This window comes from Phasianus colchicus, chromosome 10 (assembly GCF_987193195.1).
Source record: "Phasianus colchicus chromosome 10, bPhaCol1.hap1.1, whole genome shotgun sequence".
NCBI classification, from domain to species: Eukaryota; Metazoa; Chordata; class Aves; order Galliformes; family Phasianidae; genus Phasianus; species Phasianus colchicus.
Genome location: NC_143445.1, coordinates 15,190,393 through 15,216,514, shown reverse-complemented (window position 1 = coordinate 15,216,514; position 26,122 = coordinate 15,190,393). Strand labels below are relative to the sequence as shown.

Here is a 26,122-nt window from a genome sequence, read left to right as displayed (position 1 = left end):
GCAGTATGGAATTTGGCACTGCTTTGTTCTGAAAATGTTATTTCTGATTATCCTGGGGTAATTGATACAAAAGCATACACAGGTCCCTTTTAGAGCAGCACTCAGGCCATTGATATTCATGAGGGGCTGCAGTCTTTTGCTCTCTCCTGCTTCTTTTCTCCTCTATTACTCCCTCTGCTCCCAATGAGAATGTTCAGTCTCACCTTTTTCCTTGCTTCCAATGTATCATACCTTCTGCCTCACAGGGCATATGCAAGTACATCTAATGCCTTACATAATGCTTTTTGCTCATGTTAGAGACAAGGAAAGTGTATGCAATACACAATCCTTGTCTCTAACATGAGCAAAAAGCATTATGTCTGCCAGCAACCTGTCCACTTCTGATGGACATCTCTGTTTCACCAAAAGTGAGAGGGATCTTTGAAAAGCTTTTAATTGCCAGTCATTATTATCAACTGCAGTCAGGTAATTTTGTTGTAGCATGGTTCAAAGACGCAGAGAGACCAGGGCTTGCTGGCGGGTGGTGTTAGTGAACCACTGAGAGCTACTGATTGTGTACAGTGAGATTGTTCTTCATGAATTAAATTGGAAATGGTCATTGCAAATGGTGCTTGACACGATGTTTGATGACTGGGATTCAGGCAAACTCGAGGTACCTAGAGAGGGCTCTTCATGTGGAGAATTAATAATTTTAAATGCCATAAAGCTGTAGTATAATGCCATTCAGCAACAAAACCATCCACGTGAATGGTATGAAATACAGAGATGCTCTAATTGAGGCAGAAATTAGAGAATGAATTCTGTTCTTTTCTGCTTTACATATTGTCTTGAGCCATATCACTACCCTTTTAATACTCTTCTCTACAATCTTTCACCACAGCCTCTTGAAGTGCAAGCAAATGACTTCTCCTTTGATTTTGAGGAATACGTCTTCTCATTATTATTATTGATTTTTGAATAGCAGTCTTCTCCTTATTACTTGCAAATTCTTTTCTCCATCGCTAGAAACATTATCATTTTGGTTAGGTTTTATCACACTTGAAGCATGGTTCAGCTGAGGGGTGAGACAGTTATATGGCCTGGGCAGCATCCAGATGTCTGGACTGTCTGTCAAGTTTCAGCCTCTTCTCCCTCCGCTCAGTCACCTGAGAGGCTGAAAGTCAAGTAAAAGCTCATACTCAGTGCTCACCCTCTCTGATGTCTTTGGAGCTCCCCATCTGCTTTCCAAGGGAATTTCTACTCATATTGCTAAAGGGCTTGGGGATCATACAATGGCTATTTCAAGATATAGAGTCTGTGCAAACCTAAAAGAAAAACAGTACACTCTCTTAAGAAGAAAGCAGCTGCTCAGGAGGAAAAGAGAACAAGTTTCTGGGATCAGAACATGAGTAAAATAGAAAAATCTTCTTGTTCTGGCAAAAGAAAGTCATTTCCAAGACCAGCAGGAATATAATTTGCTTTTGCCACAGTATTGTTTTAGCTAATATTATTCTTATAGCTTTTATTTATATAACAAAACACCTCCTGGGCAACAGGGCATGTTGGGAGAGCTGTGTTTCTTTTGAAGACATAATCTTACAACACAAAATGTAGACACGTGAGTGGAAGAAGACACAACTTGGCAACTAAAGATAATTAACAATAGTCATAATTTGTACTCATTCAGCATCTTTCATTCAAGGATCTCAAAGCATTTTGTAATCATGAGTTCATTGAGACTCTCAAGCTCTCTTGAGACAGCCAAGCGTTATGAAGAACATTTAAAACAGCAGGGTGCAGGATCAGACTGGTTAAGAATATTGCTGAGGATAAATTTCAGGAATCCTGCCCTCCGAGCCTGTAGATGATGAACCAAGTGCCTGCTCCAGCCTAAGAATTTTTTTTTTTTTTTTTTTTTTACTGTAATTTATACATATATATATAATCTTTCAATGTTAAGCAAAATATGTAGTCTTCATTTAAGTCACTGCTGTCCTGGGAAGTGTAATGGCCCATGTCACAATTGACTAAAAATGAGACTACAGATAGTGGGTTAAATGCACTTGGTTAACCATTTGTTTGCTGTTATAGTTTTCACATGAAAAAAACTTAGATTGAAACCTGTCTTGATGATGGAAAGTGATGTGATTTTAACTTTCTTTGTGTATTAAAACAGAAACCCATTTGCATATTTTAAGTATCTTTTCTAGCATATTCAGGCATCTGGCAAGAAAGCTATATTTAAACTGTTAATACAGTATGAATGCAAGTTTCACATGCAAAATTAGTCCCATTAAAGTGGTGAGATTTATTTTTCTTTTGAAACAAGTGATGCCCCAGCACTTCTGTTTTTGTTACCTGATAAGGCACTGCAGCTGGGACGGCCAATTTTTTCAGGAGGCGACGAACCTGAACCGCAGAGCAGGTGGTGCTCACGGCCCAGGCACCCCGTCAAACCTCCATCACCACATGGGGAATGGCCGTGAGCTCCATCCTCGCTGTGGTGCACTGGGGAAGGAAGGCAGTGCATGGTGGGGGTGTGCCTGCCTGTTGTGTGGTGTCATTCTTCATTGTCTGTAGGAATAGTTGAGCTCTGCCTTTGTGAAATGCTTTGCAAATGAAAAAGTGAAGAGGGAGTCAATCTCAGTTAACTCCTTGTGTTTTAGGGTTTCTTCTGGAAGGGGACATTTTTGGAAGGAGTGTACTTAGTCTCAGTGGTTTTATTGTGGCAGTGAATCATCCAAGCAAGTTATGTACTGTGTGAGCAAACATCTCTTTTTTATCGTTACGAATTTGGGAGCGTTCTCACTTTCACCAGGTGCTTTGGTACTTGTCCATTGAGATAGGAATGTGGCTTGGTTGGTTTGGAAGCTCATGAGTCCTCTTAGTGGAGCCACTCACTGTGACCAGAGTTGCCCACATCTTTCAATAGTAGCTACCTGGATTTACAGAAGAGAGTTCTGTACATCATGTCCCCAGGCAAGAAGCCCTAGATGGCACTAAAAATCCCGAGGTGTATAGCCAACAAGAAGTGAATTCAAGCCCATCTCCAAGTTATAAGCACTTCCCCATGCTTATAACTGAGGTTTTGAGACTCTCTTCTTCTATGGATTCTTACGGTTCCTACTCTAAAATGCAGATTTTGACCTGCTGATAGCAGTAAATATAATGTTTAATTAATTAATGTTTTGAAGGAAGCCAGTGGAAGCCCACATTATAATGACATAAAAACAAGGGGAGTTGGTAAGTGTGTCATGTCTTTAGTGCTGGTGGTCTTACAAGGTCTTACAATCAAAAACTTAGGACAAACACAATGCATTCTCCTTATCCTTATATTCATATAGTGGTGATGCTTCATTCCCCCTCTCAACAGTACCATCCAGCTTGCACCTTGAATTCATGGCTGAAATGTGTCCTACCAAAGTAAGTGAGGTTAACAGGAGAAACAAAACAAAACAACAACAACAAAAACAACTCACTATTCTTTTTGTACGAGATAAGCCTTGACAAGTAAAGCGTATATATGTAATGATAGAGCCAAGAGGCCCCAAGCAAGATCAGGCACTGCTGCAATTGTTTCTTTATATACATTTCAGCAGCAATGGGACATTAAAATGTAGCATTTTATAGGCGTTCTTATTTGAAATGTAGTTTAAATCTGCTGTTTCCTGAGATAACATGTCAAATACGTATTACTTGGAGATTTGTTTGTTTTGCATTTTCTAATTAGAAATAGCCAGTGTTGCTCCATAAAAGTCTAGCTCATCTGTTAACCCTGAGTACTGTAAACAAACCACAGTGTCCAGCAGAAACAGTGGCTCCCTGCAATAGAAGTGGAAGCTGTCATTTAACACAGTCACGCTCAGTGCACCAGCTAGTGTTGTTTACAGCTCATCCAACTTCTGTAACACCTAGCAGAGACAACCAGCTCTTCCAGGTTTAAATCATAAGTGATAATGTGAAGAATAGCAAGAAAAGCTATTTAGTATGTTTGCATATAAGAGAATGCAAACAATCCAAGGACAGAACAGTCATGCTCGCTTATTAGTGTGCTTGAACATTACTAAAAGACATCACAGAAGCTTGGAGAACTTTGTAAGCACTGAATAATTGACAGAGAAATATCATTACGCCCGTTCTGCAGAGTGCTTAGTGTGTATATATATGGTGATTCTATTTAATTCAATGTCAATACACAGAGGCCAACACTTTGTTTTCACGACTACAAGCTAAAAACTGGCTTCCAGATACTCAAAATAAGCAGTCTGGCTCTATTGTCTTGATTTTACAGACAAGATATCTCCCCTTCCACCTGTCTGCATCCCTAAAAGGGACTTTTTGCCAAAATTGCAGGCTGTGAACTTGAAACAGAAATATTTAATTTACTATTATTATTATTGCACATATTTTGTGTAACACTGTCACAAGAGATTGTTGAAAATCGGAGCTTAGCAGGATTTGAATAAGACTGGGAATGTGCGTGGATAACCAAGTGAGGATAGAGTTACAATAATGAAGTTTAAAAATAAAGAAAAATATCCTCTAGAGCTTTGGAGTAGTTACAAAACTGCCCTATTTCAAAGCATGCCACTGTTTAATAAATGAGGGCTCTGCTGCCAGAGCTGCCCGCTCTGGATTACTGGTTTGCTCTGGGAAGTGGTGGCTGTGGGGGCACTGATGGTTTGCCCCACTCTGGCCCATCCCAGGGGGGGAGGCCACTCTCCCAGCTGCCCAAAAACTTGTGATTTCAGGCCACTCGTGGGTTGCAGAGGTTGGTTGATATCCCCTCTTTCAGGGCAGCTTCTTTGGAGGGACTTGAATTATTCTCCGAGCAGGAGTAAACCCAGGAACGTGCGTGTGGCAGGAATCTAGGCAGGATCGTCTTTTCAGGAATCTGTATGTACTCAGGCAGCTGTGACTTTTCACTGGGAAAATAAATCAAGAATTAAAATATTTTTTTTCCAGCGCATCTCCTCTGTAAGAGGGTTCAGTTGGCCTTAATTATAGACTGAATTACAGCTGCAGGCAATCGTTATTTCTTTGGGAGCTCAACTCGTAGGAGAGATGCGGCACCATGCTGAATTTTTTGGTCTCAGAGTTTGCGATTGTTTTGGACAGTCAATAACTTAAATGAAAAAGCATGGTCTTTGTCAGGCCGCTGAATAAAAAATGAGCAAAGATGTTCTTTAACTGTTTATTTAACTGACAACGAGTTCTGGTGAGTGAAGTGAAAGGAAAGTGCTAACTTCATGCAGATGAACAAGTAGAAAAAAATGAAATGGAAAGTAAGTATCAGTGTGAGATGTTTCTGGCTGCTTTTCAATCCCAAATTGGACTAATTCTACCTTCTGAAAAGAAGATAATTTCCACGTTTCTGTAATTGGGAACACATAATTGAAGTGATTTTCTCTCTGAGAGAAGAAACTTCTGCAGCATTTGCAAATGGACAAGAAAAATGACCGCATACAGTGTACTCTGAATGATGGTACATTCATGGTAGCATCATCTTCAGATGTCTTTGCAGATTTTGTACTGGGATTTTTAGCCATTTGGGTGAAAATTTGTATGTGGATGGGGAAAGTTCATGCTGGAGAATGCAGCCCACTCCCTCTAGAGCTCATTTTGTCTGGGCAGCCAGAGCTCCAGAGGCAGCTGCTTACCAATGAGGTCTGGAGTACAGAGCACATACCAGAGAAGTGCTGCAGAAAGTCTCAACTCCATGTACCAAAATAATTGTGCAGCAATTCCACGTGACTGCTTCTTTTGACCTGGCTTTTTAGGAACTGAACTTTAATGAGGAAGATGAACCAGATGTTGTTGCACTGCTTGGAGTGGCACAAACGATTAACTCACTTCCTTTTGTTTGTAACACGAAGATATTTTCTGCCATGGAGTTTAACCCCAGGAATGCTGGCACTTCCTAGTCCATTTATCTGTAAATGCATTTATATCTGCAAACACAACTGCATTTGTCGTGCTCTTCCCAAGGTTGCTCCATATTTGATGGGAGTAGTGAAAAATGCTTTTAAAGCATGGTCCTTCTTTGCAGATCAGAGCTCTTTTCCATTTTCATGGGCCACTTTATAATCTCTGATGTTGCTGGGATGCTCAGAGGATCTGGGAGGCTGCTCAGCACAGAGCACAGCTTTGAGCTCTCTGTGTCTCAGGTGCAGTGTACACTGAAGCATTGTGGAGAAAAGAGAATGCATGAAGATGATTGTGGCAGATTAGGCAGTAAATTGTATTTCTAGACAGCCTTGATCATGGTACAGATTGGGAGAAAACAGAGGAAGTTTAATAAACAACAACACAACTGTTCTGTAAGGAAAGCCAGGATTATATTTTTACCCTGACCTAACAAAGGAGGAGGAAGGAAACTGTTTTGCTGAAACAAGCAATCTAGATCCACTAAGGATATGCTTTCCTATGTTTGTGTGCGTGCATGCCCCAGCAAACTCAACAGCATGTTCATATGTATGAAATGCATTTTCCTGGAGGCACATAGTCAGCATGTGCCATGCAAGGAGAAAAAAGACGTGCCTAGCATTGCTTAAATGTTGGTCAAAAAAGCGTAGCATTTTAGTCAAAATAAGTTAAAATGTCTCCTAACATTGTGGTTGGTGTGTGTTGTTTTTGCTGATGTTGAATACTGGATAAGAAATCTGCCCAATCTGGAAAAGTGCAACGTAGATAAAATATGAGAGCAGCCCTTTTTATTGCGTGTGAGGATACATGGTCTCCCAAACTAGAGAAAGTCTGCAGATTTTGATCTTTCCTTTTAAATGGCACAGCCAGAGCCCTTCCTGAAACAGACACGAGCAGCCTCCTGCTCCAGAGATGTGCAGGCTGGTGTGGAGGAGAGGCACAGGCCCCACAGCCTGCCATCCTCTGTGATTCCTTCACAGGACAGCACTGGTCATTCATTCCATTCTGCCTGGAAACTGAAAGAGGATGAAATGATATTTTGAGATGCTCAGATGCTAGATTGATTTCTCAAGCTAATAAATCCTTGGCTGCTCTTGCTGTGTTAAAATGTATGTTCAGGCAAGATTCATGGTCAGCTCACGGGAACAAGAGAGCAAAGGAAAATATGCTGTTCTTCCAAGATTAAATGCTTTGTATTTGGCAGCCTTAATTGCCTTATTAATGAAACTTTTTTTTTTTTTAGGGATACATTATTTATTATTTCTAACGAAGCAATTGTCAATTAGCCTTCTAAGAACAGCCACAAAACATCAAGGGCATCTGGTTCTGCTGGGTTAAGTGCCTGGCTCTGAAATTTGTTAAGTGAATAACCCTATCCACACCAAAACGAAATATCCCACAGAGGTGGCACTTATTTGACTTTGAAAACAAATGTAAGTCCTGTGCACCATACAAGCCTGTCTCTCTGTTTGAAGAAAATAAGTTGTGGTAACCCAAACACAGTGTGGTTGCTTTTGTGCAAGAGCGTTTGTTGAGCTATGTGTAGCCACTCAAGATTAACAGACGTTCAACAACTTCCTCAGAACAACTGCTGGGCATATAGAAATCCTGGAGAACTGCATAAACTCATTGAACATTGCTCAGAAAACAAAAATTCCTCAGCAGAAAAATAGAACATCTATGGGAAAACGTGAATGTATGGTTTCATCCTCAGGTAGGGATACTGGATATATGGCAAACAGGTCTTGCATAGCCTTGAAGGAAATTAATCCAACCTGGGTCTTTTTCCAGGCGCTCTTTCTTCCAGGAGAACCATGCTACCCAATTCATTTGTGCACTGCTGCTCTATTAGAAAGCAAGCGACAGGCAGCAGCCTGTACAACTGTCCTATTGTGTGTGCACAGCAAATCCAGCACTTCCAAGAAGTGCAGTCATGCTACTGCACTCATGGGTGCTGCATGTATGAGGGAGGTCAGGTCAACAAGAAAGAGAGGTGATGGAACACAGCTTAGCACTGGCCCTAGAAAAATAAACATGACGAGGTCAGGAACATGCAAGTGTTTGGTTTTTTGGAGTGGATGATTGAAGTATTATTGCTGAGCACTGTTTGGAGACCTTCTCTACATTGATTGATGTCTCATTTGAAATTCTCTCTTGCCTGAAAGAAAAAAAAAATAAAAGCATTTCGTTAATTCTCTTGCAGTGTTTTAAAGCTGCTGTTCTCTGTTGAATGTGACCGGCTCTATAAGAATTCATCGTGTCAGGTGTATTCCATATAAGCTGGATAGAGGTGTATTGTTTCTCCAGTGATGTTACTTTTTCTTCCCTTTTAAATAGGTAAACAGCATGAAAAAGTGCTTACTTATAGACTATCACTCAGAAATTTCTCATGTAAGGTCCAATCTTTGATGAAGGTAGCGATTAATCAATTAAATCCCTTCCTTTATTCAAATACTTCATTGCATAAATAAGTTAGTTTTCCCATGCAAGTCTTTCAAGAAAGCAGTGCACACAAGGAAAACCGATGTCAGCATGTTTTTAATCCTGAAATGACCGAGTTTCTCACTGCAGACACCAAACTTAGCTTCTTCTAAGAAACTCTTAGACATGTGACTATTTCTGTGCTTCTCAAAATACTCCTGTAGTTCTGCTGTTTTCCAGGGAGAAAGCTCACTGAGATGGACTTTAAATATTTTATGCCAGCTGTTAGCACATGAAGGCCAAGAGGTCTCAGTTTTTAAGTGCATACTAAAACCTTTGTATCCCTAGCACTAAAAATCTGTGGGCTCACTCCTGCTCTTGCAAGTGTTAACAGCAGAATTTGTGTCAAAACAAACAAGAAGAGAACAAAACTAGCAGCTTGGAATTATCTGTCTTTGTCTATACACTCCGCCACTGTAGGAATGATTGTTCTAGCCTCTCTTCTATTGCATTGTTAAATGATGGAAGCTTTTGCCAAATCCAAACTGAAATGCTTCCAAAGCCTTTTTTCAGTGTTGGAAAATGTTTGTATCAAGTTATCCTTGGAATAATATTTCTCCTTTATTTATTACTGTGTGCTACCCAGTAGACACCTAATTATGAGGCACAGAGTTCTTCTCATTCTAATAGGATATATAGCACTTCACTGGACATTTTTAGGAGTCCATTTTCATTACATTAAATGGGATGTTTACTTGTGTGAATCTCTTGGGTTTTAAAAAAAGCAAAAAGACAATGAAGTTCAGCACTGAGCAGTCAATAGACTCTTTTACTGTAGGGGAATGCTTTTATACCACATCACAAACTGTTCTCTTTTTCTTTTTTTTTTAGAGTGGGTATCCAAGCTCTGGACCCACATCAAGCACTCCTGCCTTCAGGCCTGAAGATGAGCTGGAACATCTGACAAAGAAAATGCTGTATGACATGGAGAATCCTCCCTCTGATGAATACTTTGGTGAGCAGTGCCATGTCACGCTGATTCAGTCTTTCCATAGCCCCTTTCTGCATTTACCAGGTTTGGTAGTGGGGAGGGAGGCATGACAGCTGCAGTGTTAATACAGTGGCATTCGTACTGATAGATTTGCTTTCCATGCTTGGGCTGGAAGTGTAATCATCCGTAGGAATTCCTCTGTAATTTCAGCATAAATCTCGTGCTCACTTGCTGTGTGTTTACAGTCTTTCTGGTTATAAAGTGGAATTTTTCAGTTTTTGGTTCTTTTTGTCTGTCCCCAGCCTGTAGATTACCAGGGTGAATTCAGGTTTCATGCACTTTCTTGCCCAACTGCCCCATCCTTCTCTTCTCATTGCATCTGCAGAGAACCTGGTAATGTAAATGCATTCTGCTCCTGTTTGCTGGCATAGATTAAAAAGAAACCCATTTTGAATCAATCAGGTTGGTTTTATATGGACACCCATTAGCCCAGAACTGGGTCCAACAAATATGAGGGAGATAAATCTGAGCTGATTGAGTCATTATATCTATGTCATCTTCCTCACTGGAAAAAAAGATAATCAGCTGGTATCTGTGGAAAGAGCATATAACTGAATTACCTTAGACATCTATATGTATAAAATGTATGTCGTACCTCTACGTAAAACAAGTCTTACAGACTATGAATCCTTCATTAAAATCAAGAGATTTGGGCGTATTTGATACATCTTGCCTGTGTGTTTAGTTTCTTACTAGGCTTGAGCGTCCTGTTGTTAAGAAACAAACTACTTTAATTGATATAGTTAACAGCTAGAATAAGCTATTCATTTTGTCTTTTTTTGCCTTCCTTTATTTCATCATTTCTTAAAAATGCCATTTACATTGCCCTCTAGGTCTATTGGCTATAGATTTTGGTTGGACAAAAGCATGTCTGACTTAAAGAAACTTCAGTCGTTTTGTTTAATTGGAAAGCAGGTGGAACCAAGGTCCTAATAAACAAGGATTTCTCAGTGAAAAGAATCTGATTACATGAGAAGGTCAAGATGTTCTCATCAGATAAACATTATTCTGTGAAATGGGGTAGATATCAGTCCCCGTTCTCCATCAGTATCCTATGCCTTCCATGGTATCCACCCTTACAGCCAAAATGTCTTCTTTGTAAATGGTGATGGTCATCAAAGCTGATGACTAGCACAGATTCAAGGTGTAAGCAAGAATGACTTTCTGAAGACGGGATAACGAGAGAGCATTTTCTGTGTTGCCGCATTTGACTTTGTCTCTGCCCCATACTCATTTGAGTTCACTCTCTAATGTTTTAAAAGGGAAGCAACAATAAGCCAAACAAACAAAACATGTACTTAGCTATTAGTGTGGGCAGGCAAGAAGGAGAAGCCTTTTTCCTGCTCCCTTCAGGCAAACGGCTGAAGCCCTGAAGCATGAGATTTGATTACAGTCATTTTCTTAATGCAGAACTGTAAGTGGCAAGAGCCTGTTCAGGGACCCAAGCCCACTCCATTCTTCCCATAAGCTCAGTAAGTTAGTTGGGTGAGCAGAATGTTCAGAAACTCACAGGATCTAAGTTCAGAAAAGACCTTGGCACTATACAGCCCAATGTCCTACTCTCAATTTCTCCCAAAAAGCTTGATTGAATCAGGACTTTAAAAAAAAAAATCTAATCTTTTTATCTTAAAGACTTCAAGCAATGGTGAGTCAACCACCTACCCTGGTAAGCTGTTCTAGTGATTAATTTTCCTCACAGCCCAGAAATTGCTTCCTGAAGTGAAGGTTTAGTTTTGTTTAGCACTTGTATTTATGGAGCTGAAATGCTAGGGTTTTGCAGGCTAATAATGTATCACTGAGATGGTTCTGCTCTGTTTGCGAGTGTGGTACATCGAGGCTTATTCATCTAAAAGGGATGCATGGCTCAGAGGATTGGAACATAAGGTCTCTCAATGTTAGGTCATCAATTTGGCTATCGGATGGAAGGTCAGACCAATGCCTTGCCAGTAGCTCTTAATTCAGCAGAAAAACAGGAGATGGAAAGGAGCATCGAGATCATTTGGAAATGTTGCCAACATTGTTGTTATAAGCAGCAGCATGATCAAAGATAGAGTGATTGTGCATGATGCAAGCTGCTTGGTGAAAATCAAACAACAACACTAGTTGTCCTTGGGCAGATGATGCTTAATTACAAGCTGCACCTGAAGGATCTTCTAACTGCACTCAGTCTGTACCACTGAAGATCACCTCTGAGTCTCCAGCCTTGGCATTCTTGATGTGCAGATAAACTGTGTGTTGGGCTGAACTCCTCAGCTTTAAGCAAGCTGTGCCCCATGCGGCAATTTGGGAAACATAGCCACAACTAATTATATACCTTCCAAGAAAAATACAAAACAAAACTAGCAGTCCTGGGACACAACTGCTTTTTATGGTTGGTTAAAATCAAAGAGGTGGTCTGCCCTCATCCTTTTAGGTTTATTCCAGCCCGACCTACTCTCAAAGGAAAATGGTCTCTGGGATCACAATGGTTGAGGAATTCAGATGTGGCAGTGCAGGCTTGGGAGTTTTATACTAATTCTGGCTTTGTCAGAGCTAAATACCCATCTACTGAGCTGTCAGCCTTGTGCCTCCCCACAACTTCATGCTCATCGGAAAGAAGAAATTAAGTGTAGGAGGAGAAAAGGAGTCTTTCAACTTTGGTTAACTGTCTGAACCACTATCTCTGCCTTTATTCTCTGTTCTTTATTTGTTTAGCGTGGTAACATGGATTGTACAAGATTCATATGGCACATTGATCCAATAATCAGAAAAAGGACAAATGGGCAGAGACATTGACTCTGATTTGCATTAAATATCTTCTGCCTGGGGTCTAAATGCCATGGTAATTGTAGCATACCAGATAGCTGTCAGCTAATCACTTTTATTAGTTTGAATTTAGAAAACTGGATTTCAGCATATTAAAAGTTGGTTAAGAACAGATAGGTTTTGAATTGAGGAATCTAATTAACCTTGCTAGAAAGCTGCAAGGCGTTATATTAAGTCATGGAAATAATTTGTTGGAATAATTACATTTGAACTGTCAGGCTGGAGAAAGGTCATTTTACTTGCCCTGTCAGCACACTAAGATCTTTTCCTTAACCATCTTCCTGCTGCAGTTCACTTTCCTTATCTCTGGTTTACCAACAAGCCATCTTGTTTCAGCATAGGCAGATGTTCCTGGAGAGGGAGGAGGAGCAAGAACCTAAAGCCTCTTTGCCCTGGCAATGCCAGCTGCTGCTGCTGGGGGACTGGGTGAGCTGAGTTTGGGAGCCAGCCAGCCAGCACTTCCATCAGGTCTCTGCTCACCACAACACTTCTCCTCAGTTTCCCTGAGTGCAAGTTACTGGAGGTGGTTTCAGAGAGGGGGAAACTGCTGTAGCCAGTGACTACTCACCAAAGCACACGCAGCTGGTAGCATATTATGGCTCATGCTGCATTCCTGAGGAGCCAGGGAACATGGTAAGCCAAGAAGCAGCATGTTGGAAGCACACTTTTACGGAGCAAGATCAGTTATTGCCTAGACTCACTACAGCAGCATGATCTGTCACTGGGAAATCCTCTAGCTGGCAGTGGCAAGGCAGTGATTAATCACAGAATTATAATCAGAGAGCATCGTACTTAAACAAATGAACAAAAAGAGTGCATTTTTAGGAGTTAAACATACAATTCTGGTAATTTTACTTTCTTGGTTTTGTTGGAAGCCCACTCTACCATACTGCATGTAAGGACCCCAGTCTTTGGTGTGTATCACCTCCTACCCTCCTGTAGGTTATGGAATGATGTACAGAGTGATTTCTCTCTGGAAGTCCTTGACAGATCAGCAAATTGAAGTCTCCTAAGTCTAAGTTACTCTTTACTGCTGATTCAGTTGCTGATCTGTGGTAGCTGCCTGTCTTTAATCTAATCCCTTTTTATTAGAAAGGATTCCCACATGTGTTATGCAGTGTCTGTTAAGGATGCTTTCTCCCTGTCACAGCCCTTTGTATTGCTAAGTGTGTGATCACAGATAGGCACGTTGGAAGAAAAGAAAATATTTATTGGAGTGGAAATTGATTAAGGATGGGGAAGGAGAAATGGAGATTTGCAGGAGATTAGGATAAATCTATCAAAATATTTTGTTGGCTACCATGGGAAGCTACAGCCCCTGATTTTGCATTTTTTTAAATGGAACACAGACCACACAAAGGTCACAACTGTTCTGGACCACAATTTCAAGTATCCTAGAAAGAAAGGACTTCTGGCAGCTTATCAGTCTCTATCGCCATGCAGTCAGAGCTGATTAAGACTGGAAAAGTGCCATCAGGGTCCCCCATCTTCTCTTGCTTTCTGGATTATGTCCCAGCTGAGTCACTTCCCACAACAGGGAGTTTTCCTAACTGGAGGGAAGAAGCATTTTCTGGCATTTTACTGAAGGCACTTAGATCTACCAAAGGAGTTTTATGTATGTGATAGCATAGCAGTTTCCTCTTGTAATGTAGGGATGCACATAGGGAGAAGAGAGGTACAAGAATGATGCTCTTGTCCAATAAAGGGGCCTTGATTTGTCTCGGAGCTAACAGTTCAGGAGATGTAGTTTTCTTTTATGTGTTTGTCGTATGTTCCAGCTTTGACACTGGGAATGATGGTGCTGAGTAGGGTGAAGAGCAAGGCCAACAAACAGGATGCTTGTCTTTTTTTACTTCTTCTCATCCCAAATCTTAGTGAGACCTTTGGTAGATATTTCACCACTGCAGACTCCTTTTTTTCCCCCTTTCACTCTTTTTGCAGTGCATTCAGTGTTCATAGTCCTTCAGATACGAGCAGTGATTGTAGGAGTGCACCCTACGGAAAATCCTTCATCTCCAACAATTCTCTGAGATGCAGTGTCACAATTAAGGTGTTTCTATGATCGTATGATTCTAGTGTGGGGATGAGACTGCTCACTAGGTTGTGCAGGAGTGGTCGCCTTCCATTCGTGGCATCTCTGTCTCTTGATGTAGCTCTGTGGGCTAAGCAGTTCTACTGTCTATGAAATGAATGCGTTCTGCATTGCATTTGTGTTTTCACCAGGCATTTCTGTAAGAGGCATCTTCTTTCCCTCTGCTCAGGTAGCCTCTTAGTTCTGTTTGAATTGCCACTAGAAAAGGAAAATGAAAGTCGATGTATCTTGGTTCTTTGAGAAGGTTATTGTTAAAAGATGCAACTTATTATTAAAAGAACATAATTGCATTGTGATTTTGTCATGTAATGTGGTGCATCATCATGCCTTTTGTTTAAAGGCAGGGTTTCTGTTGCAAGATAGCAGGCATCCTCATCTGGACCGCACAACATCTGGATCGGAAAATAGTAGGTTACATTTTCAACAACAGATGATCCGGCAGTCATTTTCTGTTACGTAACCAGTCACAAAAACAGAAAGAACATACATATAATGCAGACCCTTTTCTGCATTGTAGTTCAGGTTACCATCTTTTGTGCTCAAGCCACATTCTAGCATTTGTGCTGGGGGTACAGCAGCGGGGAGCAGCCTGTGCTGGGAGGTCGTGTTGCAGCACCATCAGCACCCAGCTGCCCTCTTGTGGCATGCCGCAGGGGAAGGCTCCCTCCCTCTGCTCCCCAGGGGCTTTAATTACCCTGGTAAATGGCTTTCAGAGCCTGTTTCTTCAGTCTCACTTCTGTCAGTGCTTGCCACATCCATCTAACTTGCTTTCAGGGAGTCCTGTGGTTGCCAGCATCTTTGCACAGCAAGTGCAGGTAGGCTTTGGGCAGTTAATGTACACAGACAGTCTTAATGCAACCTAAAGCTGCCTCGTAGTTCTAAGTGGGGACTACAAAAGAGGAGACCTGTGAATGGCAGGGGAGCGAAGCATACCATGTCTGCATGCGTTTATCTGCGAAGGCACGAGAAAACAGTGCTGTGCAGTGGCTGTGAACTGATTTAAATTGCTTTTCAGCATTTAAAAGAGTAAAATGGTGCAGAAGTTTGGTTCTTCCTGCTGTTGATGTCATCCATGTCCAACCCTGCAGTAATTGTGAGGAAAATGTTTTGGAAAGCCAGGCACCCATATCTTTTTATGCCAGAGATCTTAGTCTTACAAAGTCAGGAGCATTCATCTTTTAATGAAGATCAGGCAGACGTAGCCATCAGGAATGAGGGAAGGCTGCACTCCTGTGTGCCTTGAGCACCTGCTACCCACATGTGCCAGGAGGCAGGAGGCTTGTCTTCCTTCTTTGCTTTTCATATCCACCTAGAAGTGGACTTCGCATCGTGAGTGTTCCTGAATTACAGATACTTGAGAGACCAGCACTGCTTCACAGATGTGGTCTGAACCTTACATAAAAAATAAAATTACCCATTGTTGCTGTAGGTGATAAAATGCAAACTGATACAGGTAAAAAGCAGCATGACTACCTTGGTGTTTTTAAGTCCCTCATTTAGCTTGAATTGCTGGCAGTCAATCTAGACATATTTTTTTACTTTTAAATAGAACTGATTTGATGTAGAAGTCACTTAATGGAGAATAAGTACGGAGTACCAAGCTAGCATTTTAGCAAAGGTATTTCAATGATCACCTATGTGCTGTGAAACAAACGTGGGCTTCGGGTCATGAATGGAATTATTTTTGAAGCAACAGTCAGAAAATGAAAGCTGACAGTTTCCTGGTGTCTTCGAAGAGGAGTGAAACGTGATAATGAAATGTCTTTCTGAAGTGCAGTGGTATTCTTCAAGATTTCTTCTACATGTTTAAAAATGAATGTATCCATGAAAAAATTATTCTGTGAAGTTGGTAGTCATTTCTTATGTTGCAATAGGGCCCTTCCTGTGGTAGACACTGTACAAATGGATAGCACAGCTCAGCCGCCTTCTGAAAAGACTTTGGACAATGGTGAGACTAATAGTCAAACCCACAAAAGTTAATAGCTCATAATTGCATGTGAAGTAAATCTTTTTAATTGAGAAGCAGTTCAAAGAGAATCCAGCTCATTCATGGCAAATTTATGTGCCCAAACCAAACTCTCTGTGGACTAGAATGGCTGAAGTATTGATAATGAGCCATCAGGACTTTGACAGCTCTTCCCGTGGCAGGGGAGTGGAACTGGATGATCTCTGAGGTCTCTTCCAACCCAAGCCATTCTATGATTAGTCCATAGCTAACTCAGGTCATTAAGAATTGAAAGTGTGACCTGCCTCACATGAAAGGCTTGTCTTGTCTCAGGGGGGTTCTTTGTGGATGTGTCATCATCTCACTAAAACCATGAATAGTGGCTCCCAGAGGACCTCTGGTTGGGAATCTCCTCAAGGAGGCCAGGGGCTGGAGGAAGACTTAGTCTAGGGGCACGTGGGATGGTGAAGGTTTGTCTTCCCTCTCATCTGCAGTGTCTTTTTGGATACAAGACAGTATTTTCCATCCAGGATTTCATAAGCACTAAATGCTCACTCTCAGGTGTTTTAAAAGGGGTTGCATGTTTGTGTGTCTGAGAAAGTGCGAGAATGTTTTCCTGGACTTAGTTTCCTAGAAATAATTTTCACTTCAGATAACGCTTCAGAGTGTTTTAAGCCATAACATCTTCCTTTTTTGATCATAATGTAGGGCTGAATTGCTCAGTTAGTCAGGCAGCCAGTTTTGGAGCTGGGATTAGAAACCACACTTCTAGCCACACAGCCCTGGTCAAATCTTTGTCCCAACAACATGAAAATAGTTACACACATGACCTAGCGTAAATGAACGTTTTTCTGCTTTTTTTTACAACTGAAAACAGCTCACCTATTGTTTGAAGCTTGTTGTGGTAAATTTGCTGTTGCTTCCATGTTACTTTATGGCTTATTTGTACTGCACTAACATCCAAGGCCTGCTAGCGAGACTGCAGTCGCAGTGCACTATGTGCAAATTAAACATCAAGTAGGAAACAGTGTGCATCCCTCTGAGCTTCCAAACTGAAAATACAGCAAGACCAGGAAATTATTATTGTCCTTAATTTACAAATGACGGGCTGACTAGCAGAGTTCAGATGACTCACCCAGCATCATGCAGAGAATCAGTAGCAAAGTGGGAATTGAGCCTAGAATTCCTTCAAGTCCCGTGCCTTACCCACAGCCACGGCCTCACTCTTATTTTATGTGAAAATCAACCAAATGGGATTGTGAGCCTTGTCTGATGAGAAATCACAACTGCTCTGAAGGCTCTTCCCAGCATTTAGATCACAAGCCCTATTTTCCAGGGCTAATAACATGGCTGTGAAAATAAGAAGGGGGAAGGAAAGCACTCCAGGACCATGCTTGGTAATCTTAACTGTTGTTAATATAATGTACCCACTAATGCTGTCGGACTTCAGCATTTAGATTATTTATGGCTATTATGAAAATTGATAACTTGCCATAGTAATCTGTTACTTTCTAGTCTAGCATCTAGCGTTCCATGGGGGTGGGTGGGAGCATGGTGTGCCGTTTATTATTTCTCCTTCTGGTGGCATTTGTCTCATGCTGTCATTTTTGATACGGTGGTTTGTCTCCTGCCAGTAAGTTTTTGGGGGCATTTTGAGTGTCACATGAAGTTTAGTTGTGGGGGGAAGGCCAGATTTTATCTGAGAGTGAAATGTGGTGAAAAAGAATTAAACAGGGCTCTCTCATGTGCCGAATGTTCTTCTCCAGCCTGTTCTCTTCTGATGGAAATGCATCAAAACTGTTTGGTTTTTTTCTTTTTCTTTATTTTTTAAGGAATCGCTTTGACTCAGATTGTGTGAGATGAATCATAACCCACTTTCTCATCTCAGATGTGAAAAGAAAGAAAAAAAAAAGAAAAAAATTCCATCTCTGCTGTCAATGTCAGCATAATCAATACAGAGTGTTTCTCAGTGTGCAAAGAGGTAGGAGAGTGTTGAAAGAACAAAAAGAATCAAAAGTAGCCAAACTGTCCCACTGCTTTTAGTGAGCTTCACTGTTTTCATGTCTGCAAATGCACCTCAACGTTCAGCGTGTCGTCTTGGACATGAACACAGTTCTTGTGTCTCTGGCTACAACCCAAGGTCACAGTCTGCTCAAAAGTCAGGAGACTGTCATCCCAAAATGACAGCAAATCACGAGCAGCCAGCCCTGCCAGACATTTGGGATGCTACCAGCAGCCAAGAGTAAACCCATTTTGACTTGTGAAACTTGCCGTCAGATGTCACCTGCTTGGACTGTGCCAGCACAGTTTTTGTCAGCGCAGCTAAGCACCATGCCTGTCCCATGGCGCAGTTACGCCACCGATATTGAGGGAAATGGAAAACTCCAATGCCAGTAGATCACAGTCAGTGTAAATGGGAGCCAGGTGACCATGCCCGATACCTCATCACCAGCTTTGTTTTATTAACTTGCTCACTTGCATTGATTTTTCTTGTTTTCTTGTTATCAGAAATATAGGAACAGCTGCGTCGAGTAGTATAAGCTAAAAATGGGAGCTTAACCCCTTAAAAAGTATCATCACTGCACCAGGATCAGGAGGAGTCAGCATGATTTAGTGTATGGGTTTTAAAAATTAAGGAAATTAATCTCCCCATTGAGCACAGTGGTTCAGAAAAACACGCTGGCAATAACACACATTTGTGGAGATTTTAGAGATGTGGAGATATAGAGATTTTAGAGATCCATCTTCCAAAGTGTAAGACACTCTCCACAGCTGAAGACAGGCAGCTGGACTTGGGATGTAAATGATTTTCTCTCTAAGTCCTTCCAAGTTACATCCCAGCCATGCGTAGCTATTTGTTCAGAGCTGTGAATCAGGCTGTATTCAGTTAGCAGCAGTATTCAGCTTTAATATGCAATTTACTCAACAAATTCTGGTTCCAGACAGTATCTTGAGAGGTTAATAACTTACTATCTTCTGAGCGTACGTTTTGATTTCTGTCTGCACTGTTGGAGCAGACTGAACAGATGATGCACAGCCTTTTTTATGGGGGTGGGGAGAGAGTGGGGAAAGTTTTTGTGGGGAGTTTGAGTCTTTTTTGTCACTTAAAATTATACTCTGAAAAAAAAAGAAGTGCTACTATTTCCTCATTTTCTGCTTGCTCCAGAAGCCAGGTGAATTCATCTACGGGCATCCAAGAAATCTATAGGAAGCTAGATGGTATTTACCTTGAGTTTTCTCTTGTTTCACTGAACGATTAGGGCAAGACAATACTGAAATTTCCACCTCTTTTTAACTCAGGGATTGTATGTCATCATGTGACCTAAGGAATTGTGTCTGGCTATGCTTTCGTAGAGGGAGACATTTGGAAAGGATGCCAGTATAGGTCATTAATGTTCTGCAGAGCACTGTCACGTGCAGTCAGCTCTCTTGGACTGGAAGGTCCTAGTGATTGTCATTGCCAGTGTGGAGCTAATTCTGGTCGTGTATCCTCATGGTCATCCCCACAAGCCAGGCAGCTGGTTTTCATTTCTGTCCCATGGCTGAAATTATGTGGGAATCCTAAAATACATGTATACATAAGCATGTATGCATAGGGCAGATTGCTGGATGGACCATGAATTCTAATGGCATTCTCTCCTTTCCCATTCACCATCCCAACATCTCACATCAACAGATCCTGCTTTTGGTGCCTGTACAATCTCATGTAGTGTGAATACTTCCAGCGCTGGCAAGTCTGACTTGTGTGTATGAAAAAGGGAGGGAGGTGTGGAGAGAAGGCCAGGAGTAGGGAGGGTATGGCTGCAAAAAGAGTGGATATGGAAGTGAGTGGAGCTCACTTTTAAACATTCTATCATGTGGATGTATATGTCAAAACAGTGGCTTCTTCTGAAGATAGAATGCCAAAATAAAGACTTCAGTGCACACTGCTTGTGTAATTCCTAAATGGCCACTACTGATGCTGAAACAGCCAAAACCTCTTAGACTATATATTCTTGATTTCCATGCAGGAGAGGATGTGAGCAAAACAGGGTGGTTGCTTATGGTCAGAATTATTTCCTATTTTTTCACAGGTATAATTCAGAAAATGAAGAAAATGGAGCATGTGCACTGCAGATGTGCACAGCTGGTGCATTGCTATCGCTGTGGCATCCTTCCTTTGGAAGGGTAGCTGAAGAGAGCCAGAAGGGCTGCGTCAGTCATACAGCCAGCTCCTAGGGAAAGCTGGTCACATAAACCCTCAGTCTCTATACTGAGGGGAGAATAAAACTGCTTTTTGCTCATGCAAGGGAGAAACATGTATACCATTTCAAGAGGGTCAGAAAAGAGGCTTCCATGAAGCTTAGAGCAGAGAGACATTACTCTCCTGTGGTCATGGCTTTGTGTCCTGAGCCAGCCCTGGTTGTGTGATGTTCATGACTAAATAATGTTGTTCATGAGGCCCATTGCTCTAAGTGTGTCTAGGTCTTTCGAACAAAACAATACTTCGTAGAAAGCCAGTTCTGACTGTACAGGCGTTTGGGTGAGGATCTGTAGCTAAACTGTCCTAAGTGTGCCACCCTTGGCATACTTATGTTTTGCAGAATTGAGGAGTGTTCAGACAATCTCACCTATTGCCCTTTGCAGAAGAACTTCATTTCATTTAGTTGGACTGACCTGTACCTCATGTAAATGGCCAAAGTCCTAACAGCTAGCAGGAATGGTGAGCATCCAGCAAATGTCTGATTATGAGAGCTCTTCTGAACTGGGAAATTGCAGCTGTTCAGAAGCATGAGTAAGGGTTTTACAGGACCATATTTTGGAGCATGGTCTAATCATGACACATGGTGGGTCATATCTCGATAGATGAGTGTTGACTAGAAGATGTTCAAACTGGCATCAGCTTGGATAGAGTTCTGGTTGATTAAATATAGCCTGAGCTCTCAGGAGATTAGTGTGTGCGGTGACTCTGGGGACAGGAGGGAGCAAAACAATATGCAGTGGAAATAATGCTATAAAATGAGAGTCATTTTTTTTTTCCCCTGGGCAAGTGTTTTACTGGTTTTGTCACCCTCTTAGCTAGGAATGTTCCACAGTGAACCTTAGAAGCTCAGACAGAGCTCTTCCCTGGAAAAAGCTTTTACTGTATTGCAGGAAAAGATATTTGGTAGGTCTTTATTCCGTGGCCTCCAAAATGCCAGCGTATCTCCTCCTAGTTATACTGGGATTGGTTTGGTGTTCTTCTGAAGCAGCAAGAAAATGATGAGCACTGGGATAGTTAAATTCAGACTGTTTCCAGATGTTCTAATGTTCAAATATGTATCTGAAGCTTAACTCAAACACTTCTACTGCCATCTGATCTAGACTATGGGTTGGAGACTTCCCAGGAGCTGCATTATATATGTTAATTCACGTTGTCGTGTGTAGGGGCTGCAAAGGGCACACTCAGAGCTGTGCAGAACAATGAGAGAGATTTCCAAAATGTTTGGAGCCTTAAACATTTTGCATTTGCATTGGGTCTCACCTGGTGTTGCTGCAATTCTCTGTTTTGGATGCTGGCTTCTGCAAACTAACCTTTAACTGGGGTGAAAGTCTCCCACACAGTTTTCTGTGTCAGGGTATGAATAATCGCTTCCCCAGTATACCCATCACATCTGACTTTGTCAACATAACAAACTTGTATCATTTTTGCTGCAGATGGAAACCAACTCACTTAAACCAGCATTGGTTTTCTGGGATTGGTCAGATACATTCAAAACTGCCTGATGTTGTCTAAGTCGACATCAGTTAAAATCTGTCTTGGGCTAAACAGAAACGAGCATCTCTATACATACCTCAGATCTAAATTTGGAGGTCTAGTGGTTTTCAAGTGATTCTGTTATCACAAGTAAACAACTCTGTAAGTTTTCCCTGCTGTCATACCTATGTGATTAATGAGGATTAAAGTTAGTTACCGTCTTCGGAGTGAACTCATTTGTTGATAAGAAACCAGTAAAGAGCACCCTGAAATTTCAGAGTACAATGATTTGCAAGCTTTCTCCATGTAGTAGTTGATGTGACTGGTTCAGGATGTTCAGAAGGGTTGTAAATGCAGAGTTTTTGGCAAATGCTTGTAATTCCTGCTGATGTTAGTCTTGTCTAATGCCCGCTCAAGGACATTGGACTGGCAGGACTCACCATGACCTCTGGATATCAGATCAGTCCTTTCGCGCTGGTTCGGCCCTGTCACAAAGAGCAAAAGCTTTTGGGGTTTCAGTTTCCATCAGTGCAGAATTCCCAGGTCAAGAATTGTGTGAGTAACTCAGGAGACAAGTATTGGCACCTTTAATGCAATAGCCAATTTAGAAGAACCTTCCATCTTAGAAATGTAATAAGAGTAATGTTTTGAACTCATCTTCATAGATACTGATCAACATCAGATGTTGTCCTTGTGGAGGCTGAATGTCAGGACAACCTGTATAGCTCACTGAGCATTGATTTTATTTAGCCTTCTCAGGATCACAATAAACTCAGATCCTAACCCACTTTCCCCATGTATCCTACAGGTAGTCAGTGGGCACTAGACTCCAAACCATTATCTGAAACAGAGCAGTCTTAGGGACACTAAAAGCTTAGATTTAATGGGTTTGTTTTGATTTGTTGTTGTTTTGTGGGTTTTTTTATTCTTATTATTTTTGAAGTCGTTCTAATTATGAATCAAAATCTGTAGGATGTGTGAGTGACACATGCAATTATGCAGATGGGGTTTGCACAGTCTTTCTTTAAATAAAATAATAGTTTTTATAAATATGCATCCCATATTTTGCACTAATTTGGTGCGACTGAAGGCCAGGAAAGAAAAGTTCTGTCTCCTTTTTGATCAGGCTTGGAGAATGCAACAGACAGGTGTGAATAATCAAACTGCTCTATCATGGACTCCAGATATGCATCATGTGCTATAGGGAAGACATTTCAGAAAGATTTGGAAGAGTTATCAGTGTTACTTCCCATTTACCTCAGCCAGCAAAAACAGGCCCTGTGACCAGAGGATGAGCAGAATTGCAAGCATTGCATTATTATGTGAGTAGAAATAATGCGGTGTCACTGACATCACACAGTATTTTCAAAGGACTATTACTCTCAATACCAATGTTATATTTTAGGGATATGACGTGTCTGATCATCCTGAGTAGAAACAAGCGCTGCACATTCCCACCAGAATGGGAGTGCCTCTGCATCCCAGCTTATAAAGCTCCTGTTACTTGTCCAGGAGAGTAAATAAATATTGGACTTTGCACCTGGTTGGAAAGGCCCCAAATTTTGGGGCGAAGAAGGAAACCTCTGTCCAGTAGCTTGGTTTAATGAGAAAAAACAGAGTTTGTTGGTTCCAGCTGCTGAGAAATTTGGACTGATGGAATTGAGCACAGGGGGCAGCTGGTTGACGTACAGGTGAGGCGATTTCCAGTGCCTGATGGATGTGATTTACAGCGAGACTGCTGTCGACATGCAGACAGCGCGTGTTTCAAAACAACAAGGAAGCCTTGGGCTGGTGCCGGATTGTGAAAGCAGGATTTTCAAAAGACTTTAAATAAATGAGGTGCCAGCTGAAATTTGGTGGGACGTCTTCTTCCAGTGTAGTCAGACACCTTTGAAAATCCCAAGCCTCAAAGCTGTTGGGAATATGAGAGCTACCATTTGGTTAAGACTCACTATTTATGAGATCCAGCCTCTCCTCTTTTTTTTTTTTTTTTCTTCTTTTTTACTTTTGGCAAAGGGAAGACAAGTTCCCTCCCTGTTTCTTGTTTTTTTGTCAGATATTTTTCCCCAGGCAGGCATGCATGAGGTGTGCCAGGTTGGTAGGCCAGAGTCATTGGCACGGGAAACATCTCTGACTCAAAACTTTGCCATTACTCAGGCGTTTTCACCTCTGCTGAACAGAGTCTTTGGTAAAAATCACTTCATGCCACCACCCTCACGGCAATGCAGCAAGGCAGACAAGCTGCCGAACACCATCTGGAGCAGAGCCAGGCTATGGAAGAGTGAGTTGAGTCATTCGGGCCCAGCAGCGGATGTGATTTTTGGCTGTGCTAGAGTCTAGTGAGTGTACTGATGGCGCCCGTCTGGAGCTTATGAAATGGGTTGGCTGAGCCGGGGGACAGAAGAGGTTTGAAGTGCCCTTGCGCAACATGGAAACAGTTGGAGGTGAAAGTCCTTGGGAAACGGGACATTGTTTGCTCTTTGTCCGGCACCTAACACCACAGGGCCTCAACCCGTCCTTGGGCTGCTGTAGACTGCTTCTAATTTTTTGACCTAGACAAAAAGGCTGCTACCCACATCAGTGTGGGCGTCACCTGCACCCTCAGTTCAGCTCTTACAAAGGCAAGTGCTAAGGAGGATTCAAGCAACATTCAAGACAGGCTTGTGCTGAGCAGTGGCGTGATCCCACAGGCTGCTGGTCATTGGTCCTCCACACCTGGAAGAGTGGGCTGGAGAAGGAGCACAAAGCGTGAAAACGAACATGAAGCATCTGAGAAGGGGACCAGTTCATCTGCTCAGTTCTGCAGTCACTGCTTACATACGGGGTTGAGTGCAGCAGCCCCTGAAAGTACCCTCTGCTGCTCTACCAGCACGTCAGTGGGCGAGCAGGCTGGGGTGGCATGCTCAGAGAGACACCTGTGAGGGGACCAGACAGCCTGGGGTTCCTGCCACTGCCACTCCCTATGATTGCAAGGTGTTTTTTCTAAAAGAGGACCCAGAAATCTGGTGCAGAATTACAGAGTGGGCCAGAGGGTTGCCCAGGAAATCCCTTTGTCCATAATCACAAGATGAGGGTGGAGGAAGAGGGATTTCTGTCACCTCTCCCGCCATCTTTTTGCCATGGGAGCTGCAGACAGGTGTGGTTGCACAGCTTGCGTGCTGCCACATATTTGGTCCTGCGGGTTTGCAAGTGTGAGTAATAAGGGACCTGGCTCAGTGGCTGCTATTAGGATCAGCAAAACTGCCAAAACCTGCCTAATCCACAGCTCTACCAGTGACAGTTTCCCTTGCTAAGGTCCTTCCCAGGAGAAACGAAACCCTGCTCTATCAGCTTTGGGGTAAGCTGTATAGAGAGAGGTTTTGTGCCAGCCTTGCTAGGAACTGTCTGACACACTTACAGGTCATCTGGACTTTACTGAAGGGCTATTGAGACTGTTCTCTGGCTGCCATGCAGGGTGAAGTATCATTAAAATATATATATATATATATTTCTATGTTAGCCATGTGTTCCGGGGAGAAGAGTCATCTTTGTTTTAAAATCTCTCATTTTCCCATAGAGTTAAAATAAAGAAGAGCTTTCTCAGCTTTTGAAAGTGTGGAAAACCCCAATTTGTTGCAGCTTTAAAAGATTTTGCCCCGTTTTTATTTTGGAAATAAAATAAGGAGGGAAATGAGAAGCAATTTTTTTTACATCTCTTGCATTTTTAACTTCCTATATGCGATCAGTTTCCCCTGAAGTAGAAGAGTGGTGGGCACAGAGAGGTGGGGGATTTCTCTGAAAGTCGGATTTTTTTTTTAATTTCTTCATACCAAATGAACTGATTGCACTCCTTATTTAGTTAAGTGTTTATTGGCAGGGTTTTTTGGTGCAAATCAGTGCTTTGAAACTCCCCCCTGAACAGAAATGTCTTTTTCATTTTAAAAAGTATTTGTGGAGTGCTTCTTCTTTCCATCCAGTTTGCAACTTAAAACTCCTTTTTCTTTGTGATTCCTATACCTACTGCTAAACCCAGAAGAGAAGCAGGTAGCAGGGAGCACACAGGAGGCAGCATGGGACATGTCACCCTCTTGCAGTCCTGGATGCCCTGAAGCCAGCTGGTGCTGCTGTGGCTTCCAGAGACAACATCCAGTGCCTGGCAAACCTCTGCAGAGAACTTGCTTGTGGGGCTGTTGAGTGGATACACAACTG

General features: G+C 41.9%; 1 protein-coding gene across 19 annotated transcripts in view; it reads left to right on the top strand.

The window, feature by feature from the left end:
- Positions 1 to 26,122, top strand: part of LPP (LIM domain containing preferred translocation partner in lipoma) — a 321,563-nt gene that overhangs the window by 228,060 nt on the left and 67,381 nt on the right. For all 19 annotated transcript variants that reach the window (XM_031603428.2, XM_090147412.1, XM_031603427.2 and 16 more), the window contains one exon: positions 9,217 to 9,340. In XM_031603428.2, the coding sequence (XP_031459288.2) occupies positions 9,217 to 9,340 (124 nt within the window). The remainder of the gene's footprint in view (positions 1 to 9,216; positions 9,341 to 26,122) is intronic.